The sequence below is a fragment of the Melozone crissalis genome, unplaced genomic scaffold (genome assembly GCF_028551555.1).
Source record: "Melozone crissalis strain CALT ecotype California unplaced genomic scaffold, PUWL_Pcris_2 ptg000027l_1, whole genome shotgun sequence".
NCBI lineage: Eukaryota > Metazoa > Chordata > Aves > Passeriformes > Passerellidae > Melozone > Melozone crissalis.
The window spans coordinates 58,851,781-58,870,589 of NW_026535805.1; the positions used below are offsets into that span (position 1 = coordinate 58,851,781).

At 36.1% G+C, this 18,809-nt stretch overlaps 1 protein-coding gene across 1 annotated transcript in view; it reads left to right on the forward strand.

The window, feature by feature from the left end:
• NBAS (NBAS subunit of NRZ tethering complex) overlaps nt 1-18,809 on the forward strand; it is a 160,890-nt gene that overhangs the window by 13,614 nt on the left and 128,467 nt on the right. Inside the window, exons 10-21 of the mRNA XM_054279753.1 lie at nt 1,382-1,520; nt 2,952-3,017; nt 6,529-6,657; nt 8,500-8,563; nt 9,820-10,013; nt 11,112-11,369; nt 12,159-12,284; nt 13,555-13,706; nt 14,468-14,602; nt 14,874-14,952; nt 15,674-15,775; nt 16,053-16,189. Of these exons, the coding sequence (XP_054135728.1) occupies nt 1,382-1,520; nt 2,952-3,017; nt 6,529-6,657; nt 8,500-8,563; nt 9,820-10,013; nt 11,112-11,369; nt 12,159-12,284; nt 13,555-13,706; nt 14,468-14,602; nt 14,874-14,952; nt 15,674-15,775; nt 16,053-16,189 (1,581 nt within the window). The remainder of the gene's footprint in view (nt 1-1,381; nt 1,521-2,951; nt 3,018-6,528; nt 6,658-8,499; nt 8,564-9,819; nt 10,014-11,111; nt 11,370-12,158; nt 12,285-13,554; nt 13,707-14,467; nt 14,603-14,873; nt 14,953-15,673; nt 15,776-16,052; nt 16,190-18,809) is intronic.

Below are 18,809 nucleotides of genomic sequence, written 5' to 3' on the forward strand. Positions count from 1 at the left end.
TCATTCTTGAGAGAGATCTTACCACTTTCTACAACTATGTGAAAGGTGGTTGTAGCCAGGTGGGGATCAACCTCCTCATCCAAGGAGCCAGGAAGACATAGAAGAAGATGAGGCTTAAGCTGTTCCAGGGGAGTTTCAGATTGGACATCAGGAGGAATTTCTTCACATTAAGGGTGATTAGACATTGGAAGGGACTGCCCAGGCAAGTGGTGCAGTCACCATCCCTTGAGCTGGTCTAGTTGACATGGTAGTCTCTGATCATAGATTAGTCTTGATGATCTCAGAGGTTCTTTTCCAGCCTGATGATGCGATTTTGTCATTCATCCATGGTATAAAATTATCCTGCTGTACGTTAGTGACTAGCAGGAGACTTGGCATTATTAAATAAGCTTTACTGATGTCTTAAAAAGGATTAAATGTGGAAGGAATTTTTTTTTTTGCTTTATTCTTTCTTTGACTTTTGGAGGTGTAGTTTTGGCATCCTGGTGGCCAGAGCTGTGCTGTGCGAGCGGCAGCCACTACTGGGGGCAGAGCACTTCGGGAATGGTGCAGCCTTGGGAAAGGGATCATGCAGCATTCCCAGGGCAGAGTTTGGGCTCCTGCAGCTGTGCCTTTTATTGTGGATACTTTACCTTTTGATATGCGATTCATTACAATAATGCTTCCAAACAGACTCCTTTTCTGAAAGTTTTCATCAAAGTAGTGATCAGTTAAATATAGAAGTGCTTGTTAATAAGGTGAAAGGGCTTCAAGGGCAAATACTGTGATACAGTTCAGTGTAATAATGACAAGTTTAGTGTAATAATTACAAGACTTACATAAAAGTTTTTAAAATGCCACCTGTGGCATTAGTGTAACGATTACAGTTTAGGGTAATAATTACAAGACTTACATGAAAGTTTTTAAAATGCCACCTATGGTATGCAATGAAAGTATTACATGCACATGTATAATTGGTACAGTGGCTTTAGAAAACAGAATTGACAAGCCTTAATGTGTTCAGTTCTTCAGTGAAAGAGAAGTAGCTTTTGTACAACATCTGAATAAATGAGAATCTGATGCTTAAACAGAATGATTGGAACTTGTTATATGCTTAAGCAGTAATTTTTAATCATTTTTGAGGGTAAGAAGGAAACTCAGACTTGTGGCCAGACTTATTGTATTCTAGATGTTGGGAATTATGCTATGAATAACAAATGTTACTTGAATGATATTGACCATTTTTAGATTTAAGGGTATTTATTCACAAAGTTTATTGGGCTGTTAAGTGCCTTGGTATATTTAGCCTTTTGTTACCCCAAGCAAACTGCTATAGACTTAAGAAAATTAAAAAATATGTGGCAGTATATGAAATCATAATGCATCTTTATATATATTACAGACTTCTCCTTGTAGGAGGCTGTGAAACTGATGAAGATGGAGTATCTAAAGCAGCTGGTTGTGGAATATCTGCTTGGAGGATTCTGTCAGGCTCTCCCCATTACAAACAGGTCACTAGTTATGAAGATGATGTTAGAACAGTAAGTTTGTCTCCTCATTTTACTGGATAAATATTGTCAATGGAAGGTCAATAAATATCTCTTTATGAAAGATTAATTTAATGGGATGTTTTGCTATTTTCTAAGCTATGATACATATGTCTAAACAGTTATCTTTTTCCCACAGCATCCGTTTTTGCTTTTTCTGTAGTATGATTTGAACTTTAAGTTCACTTGTGGTTTTAAAACCAAAAACAAGAAGAAAGGAGTCTGTAAATTTCCAAGCTACAATTTTTTTTGCTCTTAGTTGTACATTGGGATATACTACCTGTCTTTGTTGGAGAAAAGTTACAGTTTGTTCTTCTATTACTTCAGAACAAAAGGCAACATGCCTGAAATAAATATTTCTGTTTAATTATAGCTCTTGATTTCTTTTGCTTGTAGTAGAAGTAAATGTTTGATTTGGTAACAGCTTGGTTATACTGAAATAAATTTACTATATTCCAGGATAAATTCCAATGTTTACTCTTATATAGGTATCGCTTAGTATTACAAGTGAGTTGTTAATTTAATTGCAAATGAGGAGTGCTTTTCTGTGACATGTATACCTACTGAAGTTGATAGAATTATACAAACTGGATTTTATTATGCTTGCATTATTTTAAAGTAGGCAGTCTCATGGAAGTTTAAAAATAGTAACATCACAGAATAAGCTGAGTTGAAAGAGACCCACAGAAATCATCGAGTCCAACTCCTGGCTCTGCACAGGATACCCAGAGTCACACCGTGTGCCCAAGAGCGTTGTCCAAACACCACTTGAGCTCTGTCAGGCTGGAGCTGTGATCACTTCCCTGGGGAGCTGTTCTAGTGCCCAGCCATCCTCTGGGTGAAGAACCTTATCCTGATATGCAACCTAAACCTGCCCTGACACAACTTGAGGCCATTCCCTCAGGTCCTGTCCCTGCTCACCACAGAGCAGAGATCAGTGCCTGCCCCTCCTCTCCCCCTCCCAAGGAAGCTGTAACTGCAGTGAGCTCTGCCCTCAGCCTCCTCCAGGCTGGACAGACCAAGTGACCTCAGTCACTCCTCACAGGCTTCCCCTCAGGGCCCTTCACCATCCTCATGGCTTTCTTTGGGCACACTGATGGCTTCATCTCTGCCATATACTGTAGCCCTGCTGACTCATTCAACTCACTGTCAAATAGGACCCTTTCTGCAGCACCACTCTCCAGCCTGTCATTCTCCAGTCTCTGCACACAGCCAGGGTTACCTCAGATACACAGTCTGGCACTTGGCCTTGTTAAACTTCATATGGTTGGTGATTGTCCATCTCTCTAATTTGTTAAGGTCTTTCTGCAGACCCTCTGAAGAATCTTGCAAAGTTATTTTAGTATTTTAAATATGACTTAATTTTTGGTGGATGAAACTGTGGGAGATTGTTTTTCATTGTATGATTTGTTTCTGTTCTTACAGGCACAGAGAAGAGGATTATTAAGGATTATGAATTTAAGATTTTACAGCAGGCGAGGAACAGAACAGGTATTAAGATCTAGGTCTACGTCAGAAATGTATTTTACTAACATAATTGTCTATTAATGACTACCTGAGAGACTGACTGCAAGTAGGTTTTAATTTATGCAACTTAGGAATTAACATTCTATTAAATTAATAAAAAAGCTTTAGCATTAAATGGAGTAGCTTGCCACTTACTTGGTTTTCTTAAAAATCCACCTAGTTCATTTGCTGAAGCTTGAGTCACTGGGTTTCAGGAACAGGTGTAGAGATGTAGAGTTCAATGTTAAATGTAAACCCTTATTCAAAAAAGAAGGGATTAGAAGCCACCTAATTATTTGTTAATGAATGTGATAATCAGACCATGTTAGATGTGTTGTATATTCTACAAGAAGAAAGTAGATTGTAATGTTTCTCAAATAAAATATATGCCCAAACAATAAGAACAAAACTCAGCCTTCTGCACTACATGTGTTTCACTAGAAAACAATAGAAAAGCCTCAGCCCACAATTTTCACACCATGTGGGAAAGAAAAAATGGGTGGATTCAAACTAATAATTTATGGCTTAGATAGGGCAGACACAAGGACTTTACTTTTACACTTTGAGATACTATGGAAACATTTTGCTTATTAGCTTCAAACGTTTATTATGGGTCAGACTTCTATTCCCAGGAGCCCAATGAAACTGCTGATCAGAATCAACTTATTCTTAACAAATTCTGGGTATAGACCTTATGTTCTCCTCTGCCATGAGTGAGTGTTAAACCTTGAATGTCGTGCTGAAGTGTAGGTGTGTGCTTTCTGTATTTCTAAAGTGTTGTACGTGGTGCTCATTCATGGCTTTCTTCTACATGCCTTAGGAACTTCCCATGCAGTACTGCTTTTCCTTATCTCTTGTCTACTTGTCTCTTGTCTACTTGGTTTGATTCCTTTTTCTATCCCCCTTTCCTTTCTTGTAAGAGAAATTGTTTTCCCTTCTTTGGCTTTACAAGGAAAGAACTGTAAAGAATCTGTCTACCACCTTCACTCTGTGTCCTTCTGAGTGGAAAAATGGCTGATCTGAGTTAGAAATGACATTAATAGATTCTTGGGATGTTTTAGGTGGCTGGTTGAAAGAAGAAGTTGCCTGCTTTATTGGAAAGGGAAAACAAATCTTTCTGAATCTTTCTCAAGGGTGGAACAGGAAGAGATTTTATTTCCTTCACTGAGAATGCTAAAGATAAAGCTGACTTAAGCTTTTTTAGCTGAAAAGCTTGTATTGCATGTAGCTGTACTAAACTTCAACTTCATTGCACTTGCCAATACTAAATTAATGAAGAAATATGGAAACTTATTTATCCTTGAATGTTTTGATCTAATTTCAGAGATTATGGCTTGAATATATAAAGTATAGTTTTTATTTCTAGTGTGAAATTAACATCCCGTTTAAAATATGATGGACACAGCAGCTAGAGGACTTGTATATTAGAACTGGCTACACTGGGATTTGATTCTTAGTGTTGTTAAATGACACTTAAAAAATGTGAAGTGCTAGCCTGCTGAGTTTCTCAACATCTTTTGCTGTTCCCTTAAGCTGATGAGCTGTTTACAGGGGCAGCATTGCCTGCTTTGGCAAAGGACTGATTAATTTTTATAGATAACAGGGCTTGGGTGATAAATTTGAGTGTGTTAATGACCATCCAATATCTAAATCTCACAGCCAGAGAATTATTACTGACTACTGAGTAAACATTTACCTCCTTTCAAGATCTGTGATGTATACCACTGATCAGCTGTCTGAGCAGGTTATATATTTTACCTTTGTGTTTCTGGGTCCTTTAACAGTCTTTTGTTCTTTGTCTGTTGTGCAGGCAAATTGACTTGTAAAGAGAGAAGTTCCATTAGAAGGCATGTACAATTCCTGGGCAAATTGCAGTTGAAAGTGCAGTACTGCAGCTGCCTAAGAATATAGTCAGAGAATATGAATTTTTTTTCTAATATAAATAATTCTTAATGGGTTAAAAAAAACTCTTAATGCTCTCATTTTCAATTAAAAATACATTTTAGGCATCGATTTAAGGAGTGCTCTCAACAGCTGCAAACCGCTGTACAACAATAAACATTTCTTGATTGTCATTGCTTCTCTGGCATACCTAGCACTTTAAAAACACTAAGAAATAAAATAAAAATAATAGTAAAAAAACTCCCAAGTCCCAACAAACACACTGACCTGAAAAGAATATTTTTTATCTTCAAATAATACCTACCAGTAGCATTCTGCCATTTAAACTTCTTAATTGATGGATGTCAGCTAACCTTTCTGTGCTTTTCTGAGGTATTTTCTGAGAGGGGTAGTGCTGGCCTAAAAAAATTGGTTAGCTGCATACTTGGAAAAATTTAACTGTGAATCTTTATTAAAAGGTTTTTTAAAGTGAGCTAACAAAATAGAATTTTATCAACAATGTAATTTTTGGGAATCTGTATCCTGCTGTCTTTCAGGGAAGATGAGACACTTTAAGAAATGAATGATCTTTCTGAAAACTTAGGGGAGAGGGGTGAATAAATGTAAAATGTATTTTCAGAAATTGTCATTCATTGCCAGTGTCACTAAATTTGACTTTAAAATGTAAGTGTGTATTTAGAGTGTCTTGTGGAAATAGCATAGAGATCCAGTTGTAAATGTGCTGGATTTTGTGAATCCTTAAGAAGGTATTTTGTTAGGAAGTGTATTTTGTCTCCTAAAGTGTCCAGAGCTGATGGAAAACTTAATCTAGGAGAATTTTTGTACCCTTAAAGAAGTTAATGTACGAATGCTGAATTAATTTATCTATATGGACTTAATCTGATATTCGCTATGTTACTACTTGGTCTGTTGTCACTCAAGGTTCTTGGATTTTGATTCAGTGTCCTGAAATGAACCGTGTGCTCCTCCAAGAGCTCTTATTGTCTGATTTCTTGTATCTCTTTTTTTGCTTTCCTTTAATTTAAGAATTGGATTTGTAATAATACCCACCTATAAGTTTGCTCCCAAGGAGGAAGAGTTGTACTAAGCTGCGGTTTGGTCATAGTCTTTCTTGAAGACTATTAAGGAGCAATCAGGACAAGAGAGTCAGAATAGTAGAAAACTGAGGCTGCTGGATGTTTTTTCTGTGCAGAGAACAACCTGTGCTTTTCCCTTCAAGCAGCTCTGCATTGCTGTCAGGGTGTTCTCTTAGGAATGCTGCACTTCCAGGTTTTATTTGCCATATAACAGTGTGATACAGAAGTTTACATTCCTAAAGATTTGTTCATGCTAAGATAGTGTTCTTCCTTTATGCAGGTTGTTTTTATTCTTCCATATCGCAACTGATCTCTTACTTTTTTCTTTTAGAATAAGGGTTTTTTTGTTTGATTTTAATTTAAGGTATGTTAACTTTTCAGGGTGGAAGATTGTACAATTTTTTGTGTCTCTAAAAGAGAGGAAAAAAAATGTATTTGGAGGAAATTTTTGGGGTATTCCTTGGTGTATATTTTTATTATGTTTGTTTGTTTATTTGCTTGGATGCCATGTTCGGCAGGATGGAGTTTTCAAGATGAATCTTTCTCCTGATGGAGCTCTTTTGGCAGCTATTCATTTCTCAGGAAAACTGACGATCTGGTCTATTCCATCTCTCAGACAACAAGGAGAATGGGACCAAACTGCTCAGGTAAGAAGAATGTACATGTTTAGAAACTTGAATTATATATCTTACTCTGCTCCTCTGGAATTGTGTTTTTGTAGGAGTTGAGAGGAGTTCAGGTAACTGTTGTTAGCTACACACAAACTTCCCAGTCAGCTCCATGTTTTTCAAGAGCCCTATACTTATATTTATTATAATCTTTCTGTATTACTCCCATGAGCTGTGAACTTGAAAAATTAAGAAAAAGAACCAATCATGTTGCGATGCATTTTTCATGAGGCACTTTGGTACCGAGTAGGTAACAACACCATTAGACTGAAATGCAGTTACAGAAGAGAAGTAGAGGCTAACATGGCAAAATTTGTTTCACTGGTTGAAACTAAATTCTGGATGTATTAGTGTATTCTATTCCTCCCTCAAAATTTACCATACCTGGTTCCAGATGATGCTGTAGAATATTTTCTTAATCAATTTGCTATTAAGTCCGATGCTTTCTGCAGGAATTATTTGCAAAACTAAGTAGAGAAACTTACATTAGGAATTTCTCAGACACTGGCAAACTTTTAGTGACTTGTGTGAATCAAAACACTGGAAATTTAAAGCTAATTAGTTTTCAAAGAAAAAACCCCCAACTTTATTTTAATGAGGAAATGCATTCTGAAAAGTGAAAAATCTGAAATGATGCACACTAGTATGTGAAGTGTTCTGATTTTCCTCCCATTAATTTCTTGACTAATACGTAAAGAAAGGCTTTTCACTTGGAATACTCTATGCTATGCTCTAAACCTATGAGATATAAACCAATATCTGTTCCAAGTAGGGTAAACAAATGGGATCGAAATGTAATTTCAAGCTTATTTAGAAAAGCATTTTTAAACAGCAACCAAAACAAACAAAACCTCAAAGAATTTCTGTTCTAGTGTTGAGATGAGTACTCTGTCTATAGATGCATATCTATTTATCTCTATTTTTAATATATACTTCAGACAAATTTTGCTCAAGAATGCTTATAGTGAGTTGTATTTTTTCTTTGTTTTTAGTAATAATGAATATGTATTCTGAAGGAGCATTCAGGACTTCATAATTCAGTGAGGGTGATAGAAAGGAATATTTAGTGCTTGACTATTCTCAAAATTTTTTTTATATGGTGTCCAAGTATAATGTGTATTTTCATAATATGTGTGAAATTAAATTTAGACTGGCCTCATGTTTACTTTTAATTAGTAGACTCTCCTCTTTCTACTGAAAAATCAAGTCTGAAAAACACCTTCTGCTTTATCCAAATGTGCTTTAGTTATTTCAGCTTCCTGTACTTCCACTGCATTGCACTTGGGGGCAGGATTTCTGTCACTGCTAAGTCACGTTTAAAATAACAGCACTGCAACCTAATTCTAAACCTTGTGGTGCCTCAGTTACTAATGCTGCTGCTTTTCTTGCACTAGTCTTCAAAGGGACTTTATAATTCTGAAAATAGCTGGGGAAAATACATAGAGAACTGTGCTAGACTGTCACACAGGACCACTACACAGACTCTCTTGGAGATTATTTTATGTGCCTGCAGTCCTGTGTATAGACATGAAAAGCAAACACTTGGCTTTTGATTGCTGGAGAACCTTTATTTCTGAAATCTTTTGGGTATGATTACTGTTTAAAGCTGGTCAGGCCATGACTTGTAGTTTTGGTTTTTTTGTTTTTCCTTTTAATTGTCTGTGGAAAAGTACAATGATGTTGCAGCAGTTGTATATTTATGTTTGAGAAGAGTTTGAATTTATAGAGAGCATTTTAATTGAAAAATGAGTGGGTCAACTACAGAGTAAAGAAATGGATTCTGTGTTACTTGCATGTAATTTTTTCTTTTTTTTTTTTTAGCCTGGCTATGATGAGCTTAACCCAGACTGGAGACTCTCTAGTGAAAAAAGAAAGAAAATAAAAGGTATGCAGTACAGTTAGATCATTATTTTATATCACTGTGGAGTTAAAAATAGTAATGCAAATACATGAGGACTGGAATAGCTGAATTAAATCTCAGTCAGGGTGCCAAAATTGCATGATTTGAATTTGTAGCATGGTAGATCTAAATGACTGTCACAATAGGTTTTTTTTCATATTCTCTTTTAGGAATGCTTTTATAGCTATAAAAAAGTTGATACTTCAGTTAGCACAGGATTTCATTTTTTCTTCCTGTAAATGTCTAATAAATCTTGAAAGCTACTTTAATTTAAAGATACCAGTTAAGAATTCTAAAAACAATTCTAAAGCAATTTCCTCTAACTGGATTTCCCTCATCACACTCTATTATTTTCTGGAAGCTCAGGCCAGTCTGAGCAGCCATTTAGCACCTGGTTATCGCATGGCTGTTCCAAGAGTGCAGAGATCAGTAGCTATTCCATGATCCATTTGCTGCTGCTTATACACATCTATATTATTAAAAAATTCTTGCTTCTTTGTAATATTTTCTTTGGAGATTCTGTCTTCAGGTTAATTCATCTGACCTTCATAGGCAGGCACTGCTGGTTAAACACTATTTAAAAAAGGAATAATCTGACCTGTTTGTTAGTGCTGTTTGGGAAAAGGTTGTTTTCATCAGAGAAGAGGGAAGTGACATGTGGAGTGGAGCAATATGATCCCACTTTCTGATGAGCATTTTATCCCAATACCCAGTTACCATAATCAAGACAGTCACTGGAAGTGCCATAGCTTCCATCTTCAGTCCTAGAAACTTTCTTGTTTATTTGGTTTTTTAGTTTAACATTCCTAACAACATCCTCTTGAATGTGTTGATATGTTTAGTTGTCCTCAAAAGCACTGTAGCCTTTTCTGATTTTCATTACTGTTAGGTTTGTTGGCATGTTGAGGATGGCCTGATAGGTAATGAAGTAGATCTTTATCATAGATGAAAAATCTGTTAGTTTTCGTGCAAGTAAATCAGTTTACTGGGAATTTTTTCCAAATAATTTATATATATTATGTTTGTAATTGTGACTTTTTTTGTTCTCGACAGCTTTATTTAGTACAAATATGGTTTAGTAAAAGATAACTGATATAAAATACAGACTTAGTGAACCAAGGTTGCAAATATAACAATAAATATCTGTTAGATTAGACTGTATTTCTTCATAATGGCAGTCTCCTCTGTTCTTACCTGAGGTTTAACATTATCTCTCTTTATATGGTGCATTCTTATTTTAGATAAAGAGTCCTATTACCCATTGATAGATGTAAATTGGTGGGCAGATAATTCTGTCATCCTTGCTCGCTGCTCTGGTGCATTGACAGTGTCATCAGTCAAGACATTAAGGAACCTGCTGGGAAAGACTTGTGAATGGTTTGAGAGTTCTCCCCAGGTCACTTCAGCTCATGATGGAGGATTTCTAAGTCTGGAGGTGAGCAATGCACAAGCAGGTATCCTTTTGGATTGCAGTATAACAGTTTGTTTTTTTATATGTGATCCTCAGGTAGGGGAGTTAAAATAGAAGATGTTACTGCTAATAGGAAAAGTGATTCTTCTTCCTTATCTGTAGATGGGCATTGCAGGGGGGTTCCGAATTTGCTGCAGCTTAACTGTTCTAAGAAAAACTTGATAAAATAATAAATAACTTGTGGAGAGTAGAAGCAAAACTCCTGGGACGTTGAGTCTCAATGAGAGGAAACTTGCAACAGAAAAGAATTTGTGTTGACAGTAACCTTGCATTTTATGTTAGTGTTCTGAAGAGCATTGCAGCCATCCCTCTTCCAGTTTGAAATGCATGACTCATAAAGAAAGAGTGAACACATTTCAGTTAGACATAAGGAACACAGTGAAGGCAGAGCCGCATAAGAGATAGATTTTTTTTTTTTTTTTTTTTTTTTTTTAATTTTTAGTGGGATTCCAGAAGGGAGTAAAGGATAATAAAGTTAACCAGTAATTTTCTTTAAGACAGAGAAAATTACTCCTTTTTAAAGCTTATATTGAAATAGGTCTTAAACATCTTAATCAAAAGTTTAACATTAGAATCAGAAAATCTCAGTACAAAGCTTGTGTGTATGTTTTTGGAAAGTTGTATTATTCTCGAAGTAATACGTACAGCTTGTGACTGGCATACCACAGCCTAAGGATGTTGTCTGAGATTAAATTGAATAGAAAACCTTGATTTGAATAGCTGAGAGTTGAAAACACTCCTGTATGCTGCAGGAAGCTATAGAAAGTGTGGAAAGCTGTCTCCACTGTTTTGCCCTATCTTGGCTGGTGCAGGAGGTGTAGGGTAAAAGCAGGTTAACTAAGAAGCCTTCACTTTGGTAGGTGAGGGATGAAACCTCACATCCAGGGGACAGATGCAGTCAGGGTTTGTGGAACAGGTTAAGCAACCTGAGAAACAAAGGGTTTAAAGGAGAGAGGGAGGAAGGATGTTGATTCTGTAATTGGAAGTGGAAGATGTACTCAGTTCTTACTAAACTAGTTAAGGTGTACTAGGTGGATGCTTCTTGTTCATGTTTTCTTGCAGTGTGAGGTGAAACTCGTTCCAAAAAGATTGCGCTTGGAGAGCAGGCCTGGTGATGAAGATGAGGGAGATGATGACTCAGACTCAGATGAGGAGACTTCTGCTAAGGACAGATACTTCAGCTACCTAAAGCAAGGCCTATACTTTGTAACAGAAATGGAACGATTTGCTCCTCCACGGAAACGACCACGTACTATTACAAAGAATTTCCGCCTTGTCAGCTTAAGGTCCACGACTCCAGAGGAACTGTACCAGAGAAAAGTAAGTCTGGAAGGAAAAGTAAAATCTCTTTTAATCAGCTTGATTTAGAAAGAGCTTTTTCTTTTAATTCCTGCTGTATTGACAAAAGGATTTAGGCGCATATTTCTGAGAGTCTCTTAACTCTCAATGTGCTGTGTCACCTGAATAAAGGGATCCTTTTTTAAAAATAGCAGTATGATAACTGAAATGATGTGATGTTTCCACTGGGAGACATTGTGTAGCATTGGCTTGGCTAGTCTTGGACATGTACTCATGTGTTTGCATGTAGTGCAAGACTTGGCAAATATATTGAATGAAATCAGTTTCACTTGTTGGCCCAGGAGTGGGTTAACTTACAGTCTTCTGTGAATGTTTTGCCTGTTTTTTCACATATATGTACACATTAAGCCTCTGAGTCATTCTTACAAAACACAAAGTGCTCTGTTTTTAGGGATCTTGGACAGACAGCTTTGTCTAGGCCATTCCAGTTGTTCTGCTGCTAAACCAGCCCACTCTGTAACTCTTACAGTTCCCAGGGAATGCTGCTGTCAGACTAAATATGATGTATAACTAATATAATGTTACCTAAATAACGTGTTCCTTTTATTTGAGGGGAAAAATCTTTGATTTTTCAGAGGTGTCCATCAGATCTGAGTCTTACTTATCTGTATCTTGAACCAGTCTTTTTCCTACCTGCTTATGCATACCCACAGTAATTATCCTTCTGCCTCTTTCAACACACAGAATTAACAATTCATTGTTCAATATGGAAAATCAGATGACTTTAATTTTCATGTGTTTGCTTTTTAGATTGATAATGAAGAATATGGGGAAGCTTTGTCTTTAGCTCAGACGTATGGCCTTGATTCTGATCTTGTGTACCAAAGGCAGTGGAGGAAGTCAGCTGTTAATGTTGCTTCAATTCAAGACTACTTGGTGCGTTTGTGTTTTGTGATTTTTTATTTTTTTTTAAGGCTTTCTTATCAGACTGTCTGTGTTACCTTCACAGGAATGGAATTCTCAGTTGTGTTCTAATTTATGCAATGTGAATTGGTGGCAGTTTGAAGAATTGCTCTGAAATTCCATTTCATGTCATGTGTAAGAGAGCAGTTTAACTGAAGGCCTGATCTAGAAACCTTGGCAGCTAATGAAAGTCTTTTGAAATATCTTCTAACTTCTGTTAATAGCAACACGCCTCCTGTGTGTAATCTCTTCCCCCACGTGCTGCAATAGATTATTGCCTGGCAGATGAAGAATAATATTTGGAAATATCAACTGTTTATACTTCAAGTTATTATAGAAAATAAATTGAGAAGGTGAAGTTGGTACAGTAGCTGTATCACAAAGTTTCAATAACAAAATTTACAGTGAAATCTGCAAACTGTAACTGATCTTTTCAGTGGAATTCAACATGGGGTTTTTTTGACTTGGAAGAAAAATTGCTAACTCAGCAGAAAAATGGTGTTTAAGTTGTACAACTGCATGGTTGTGGTAAACTATTAGTAATAGAAATATACTATTACTACAGAACAGTAATATATAGTTTAGTATTAGAATAGCAGATAGAGTATAGTATTAGTAATGTAGGTATATTAGTGTATATATAGTAGTATAGATAGGTATGTTAGTCTAGTATTACAAGAGATCAAGAGAAGTGTATTCTATTTCTTTTCAAGTCAGATATTGACTAAATGTCAAAAGTTAGCCATTCTGTATGTGATCTGTAATGTCAACCAAAGATCAGCAGATAAGGCAAATATATTGTGTAATTTGGGTGCCTTTTCTGTCACAGAATCTTAGTGCATGTGAAGAGGATGGTATTGAAAATTACTTTAGTGCTGTTGTGTATAAATTCACTTGGTTTATAAAACATGTATTTTATCCCCAAACCATCACATTGTATTTAGTGTAAAACGGAGTAAAGTTAATTAGAAAGTACAAATAATTACTTCTGTTCCAGTTGTAGAAGTTCTCCTAAGTAATTTGATATTTCCATGCCCTTTTCTGCCACATATATATTCCCCCCTGAGGGGATTGTGTTTATTTTGTTCTCATCTCTTTTGTTGGTTTGCATTGTCAGTCACCAGGGGAGCTTGACATTTTCTTAAGAGGACGAAATACATGACAAAACTTTATTGTAATCTCTGGTTCCATTGCTTTGGATTGGACTGCGTAACGTTGTGTCTGTGCTCTTGTTCTTGGACAGAGCAAAATCAAGAAACGTGCATGGGTTCTTCATGAGTGCTTGGAAAGAGTTCCAGAAAATGCAGATGCTGCTAAGAAGCTGCTTCAGTATGGCTTGAAAGGCACAGACTTGGAGGCTCTTGTGGCCATAGGAAAAGGAGAGGATGGTGGCAGGTTTGGGAAGAGTATTTTTTTTATTTGTTTTCTTTTTAAAGAATGGTGTATAAAGTATTTTCTGGTAATTTGGTAAATTTTTTTTTTGTACCACTAGTGAAAATATTGGGAAGCTTTTGTAGGACATAAAGAAAGGTCATGCTTTGACTCAGACTTATTCTATAGATGTCCATAAAGTACCTATATATTTTACCTATGTATGTATATAAAATACAGTGTTCATTGTAAATATATGCCCTGTAATTTCTTCATCAGAGGGAATTTATGATGTCAATATTTTACTATGAGAATCTGTTTCTCTTGCTGCTTCTGAAAGCTGCAACTAATCCTATAAATGTGTTTGGTTATGTCTTAGTTGTATTGATCAAGCAGAAGCAAGACACAATAGAGACAGTTCTCCTCAGTGTTCAGTTTCTGGTGGTAGAAATAGAAAGAGGCTGTTCTGTTCTTTGTGCACTCTTCTATTGCCATTGTGTGCTGGAGAGCTGCTGCCAATCCAGTTGCTGGCTGTGGAATTTAGAAACTTCTATCCAGTTTGGTTTTGGTTTGTTTTAGGGAGGGAGTGGAAACAGGAGTTGATGTCTCTTGTTGGTTTGGGAAGAATCCTTGCTTGTTTAAAACACAAAAATTCAGTATTTTACTGTAAATATGCAGATTTTTAGTAAAAATATAGACAAAAAGCTGTTTTAATATGTTTCTTCAAAAATTATTTAATTTCTTTTTTTCCCCCTTTGCTTAGATTGTTGATTTTTGTCTTCCAGATTTATCTTACCAGGGGAGGTGGACATTGAAATTCCCTATGAAGACCTTCTGTCACCAGATGATGAAATGGATACTAGAAAAGAAAAGGAGGCCAAGAAGCGTCAAGAACTGCTAGCATCAGTAAACTTCTCAAAGTAAATGAAATGTTAAGCCATGTTTTATTCAGAATTATAGGTTTATAATAACTACACAGTTGCAAGAATATAATTACTCTTATATATATCATTCCTACTAGAAAAGTGGTTTAAATTTTAATTGGCATTATATTGTGTCGAAGATCTCGGTTTATTTAATTTCTTGATATATCCCAGTGCACAAAGTCATTAAAATGTGTAACCTTTGTCTTCATATGCATCTGACATAAAATATTAATGGCAAATGTGAAAATCCCTGTTCTGAACACAGGCTGACCCTGGAACAGAAGGAGCTGTGCCGTAGCAGGCTGAAGCTGTTAACTTACCTTGATCGCCTTGAGACCTATGAGGTGAGTTCTTCTGAGTTCTCACACCCCAGGTGTTCCTGCAACTTTTGCAGCACATCATCTTACCATTTTTTGTTATTTATTCTGGTATTAATGTTTATTGCCTTGTTGAAAGGCTATAAACTTCAGTCTATCACTGGAGAAAAGTAAGATGTTTTCTGTTTGAGTGACTGTGTTTCTCCTGCCTCCCTGTTTCCAAAGGATGGCTTCTAGTCTTGAGAGGTGCAGTTGGGCAAAAGCCTGCTTTGAGCATCCTGTGTCTGCAGGGAATTGAGTTATGCAACTACATGGGATGTAGAGTTCAGGCAGGCTTACTGTGATTTCCCTGTCTGTCAAATTGACAAGTTCTGGGCAGTTTTTCTAACAAATCTTTTTCTTCCATGAGCTTACGAATGTGAAAGTTTTTGGAATGTCAAACTGTATTTTACTAGGTTTTTAAATTTAAAGTTTTCAGTTGGTAATGCACACACTCCCATTTATGGCTTTTACCACATCCCTGTAATTAATGATGTCTAAACCTTAATTAAAATAAGGCAGAAAATGGTCTTAGCTTATCAACCAAAAATGCATCTGTTTTTTTTCATACTGAAACAAAAAACCCAGCATACTTTTCAGCATATATCTCATACTTACTCATCCTAGGATAAAAAGATGTGTGGACTTTTTGATGCTTTTGTAAATCTTGTATAAAAAGCAATCTTTTTTTTTTGTTGTTTTTTTGAAGGAAATCCTTGGAGGGCCTCATGCAGCTGAACATTACGATGGAGAATTCTTTAAGAAGTTCAGAAATCAGAATATTGTACTTTCAGCAAGAACTTATGCTCGGGTATTAATATTTATGTTGCTAGAATCCAGTGTTGTTTTGATATTGCTCTTTGCACTAAAGTGCTTTTTCCTCCTCCTTTTGAACTTGGTTGAATCTCAGTGGAAATTTAAGAGGCGGTGTCTTTGATTTTAAATAAATGAATGCTGTGACCCTGACCTTGAGAAAATTTAAAAATGAACTGTTTGTTGTATGACCTAAACTTGCTTGCTCATTTTCATTGCATTGCTCTATTTTCAGTCTAAATCAGTCTTAAGCTCTGCAACTTTCTGTTCTTCAGGAAAGCAATGTGAGAGCCCTGGAAATTTTGTTCACTTTCCATGGATCAGCTTTACTTCCACACAGACAAGCGATTCTCTCCAATTTCCCAGAGACCACTTCACCACACGAGTATGCTTTGCTGTTACCTGAAGCTTGGTAAGGCTGCATTGATAGATACTAACTCAAAGAGAGAAGGTTTTTAGATTAATACATAAATTAGTTACCATGTATGGCACTCTTTATTGGTTATTATCTGGAATCAAGAGAGCAGCTTTGTCTGTATGGGTTTTGAGTTTCCCAGTCATTGTTTTCTGCTTTACTTTATGCCCTTTGTGGAATCCTTTTGGTCGTTAACAGGAAAGTTGGGATCTAGAGGTTCTTTATTCCATTACATATCTAAGAGGCAACATGGACTTTTCTGACCTGAAACTGCCCAGATTTTCACCTGTGTAGTACTGGTCTTAAATTGGCTTGTGGTAACAGCCACTGTTAGGAAAGGAATAATACAAGTGTTTAGGTCCCTGGAAGCAAATGCATTTTTCTGGATTTGTTTCGTGAAGTAATTTAACATTTAAGCAGTCAGTAACTTCAGAAACATGAATCTTCTTGGTACTAATTCTTATGTAACTTGGTAAGGTAGAATTTTGAAAAGCTTCAAATACAGACTTTCCTACTGTTTCATTTCAGCATAAAAGCTTATTTTATTGTAAATTTAATTTTTCTAAGAGAGTCTTCCTTGAACATCATAATTAAGTTCTTCATATTAATTATTTAGAGTGTTTCTTTTCAACTCTTCAATTATGATATTAGTTTTGAAGCATATTGTTCAGTGCTCACAAAGAGATGGACAGATTTCATTATTTTGTACTTTACAATAGGACTTTGAAGCCTTACTTAAAGAGGGAAAGTTTCTAGAGAAGCTAATAGAATTTTTTTGGTAGTCTTCCATTATTATAGTCAAACTTTCCACTTCAAGGTTTTGCCAGTCCCATTTCGGCAATTCTTCTTTTACAATAGGGTTTTTCAATTCATTCCCCTGAAACTTTTCCTAACTCAAAATACTTACCAGTTTTGTTGTCTCTGAAGAGAAAGAACAGTCTTTATTTCATGATAGCTAATGCTTCCCTTTTTATTTGTTGGTAGTATTAGGAACACATTTAGTGATTTAATTAAGGTATGAAAACACTTGTTTTATCCTTTTCTTTAAAGTACAAGTTAGGACCATGAAGAGAAATTATTGAAGTGTTTATAAAATTGGTAAAACATATTCCAGTTTTCCTCTTTTTTTAAGGTTTAGAGTGTGACACATAGGGAAGAATGGTCATCTTAAATGTGGTTATGGTCCATTGTTGGTCATGAATAGGGTCCTTGCGTTTCTGAAGGGTTATTTGTTCTTGGTTTTGTTGTTTTTCTTTTTGTTTTTATAATTTTTTTTACTTTGTTGTTCGGTTTGTTTACAAAACTGACTTATGTGCCAAGAGACAAGATGACAGCTAAAATAAAACATTTCACTAGTGATCTAGTAGTAAAGATGTGAAGTTACGGGGTAAGAACTTAGTTTTGTCTGCTATTGAAAAATGAAAGTATATATTTTGAATTTTTATTCTCATAGCAGACTGAACTTTCCAGTGCTAGGATCAGGTATGTGCAGGTTCACACTTTTTATCCTCCAGATTGCAGAATAGACAATACTGTGTGTCTTTTGAAGTTTTTGTCTTTGGACAACTACAAAAGGAAAATGAGATTAACACAAATCCCATATACTTATAAAACCAAAAATACACTGTATATTTGATATAAGCTTTTCCTAAAACTGTTTCTCTGCTACAAAACTGATTGCTCATAATGTTGTTAAATATACTCCCTAAATCAATATTTTAGTAATGTAATTAAATATGTACTGATGGCAGTATCTATCAATGAGACCAATATACTAATGAAATAGATTTAAGTTGTAGAAAGTGAAATTTTCTTACTATTTTAAGGAGGCTTCTGGCAATTCTTGTTTCATGTGAATTGAAGAGAACTGAAGTTCTTAGTAATTTTTTTGTGACTTTATTGTCCTTGTCTCTCTGGTGGTTGTTTTTTAGGGTGTTTGTTAGGATGGTAAAATTACTGACATTCTGTAGAATATGGGCTCTCTGGCTTATGTAGCTTGTAGTTACAGGCATCTCAGGACAAGCAGTGAATCAATCCATGTTGATGAACTTTGACTTTAGGCAAATACATTCTGAATCAGGAAAGGACTGTCTGGTTTTACTTTTGAAATTTCACACTGCTGCAGTGGGGAAATAGGGGTTATCCTTCAGGAGGTGAGCTTTTTACCTTTCAGTTGCAAAAAAGGCTGCTTTCCAGTGATTTCTCTTAGATCCTTGTTTTTTCTGAAAATTTTTGGTCGCAGTATTTGTACCAGCAGATTTCAGTAGGATATTTGGTGCATGTGGTGAGACCACTGACACAGATCAGCTGATGGCATTGCCTGTTCAGGAGTGCAGCCTGATCCAGTGGCCTTGCTTAAAGAGCACCTTGTTCATGCCTTATTGATGCCTTTGTTGCTCAGTTTCCTGCAGCTCAGACCCCCTGCTGATCAGAAACGGTTTTGGTGGAGGTGTCTTCTGCATCTTCCTATATGGCTCTGTGTGTGTTTGTGTGTGTAGGATGAAGTACTGTTTTGAATTTGCCATATTGTTGTGTCTGTGTACACCGCACACTTTGAACAATAAGGGGGTTGATTCCCAGCTGGAGCTCTGTGAGGTGACATTCATCCCTATGGGAA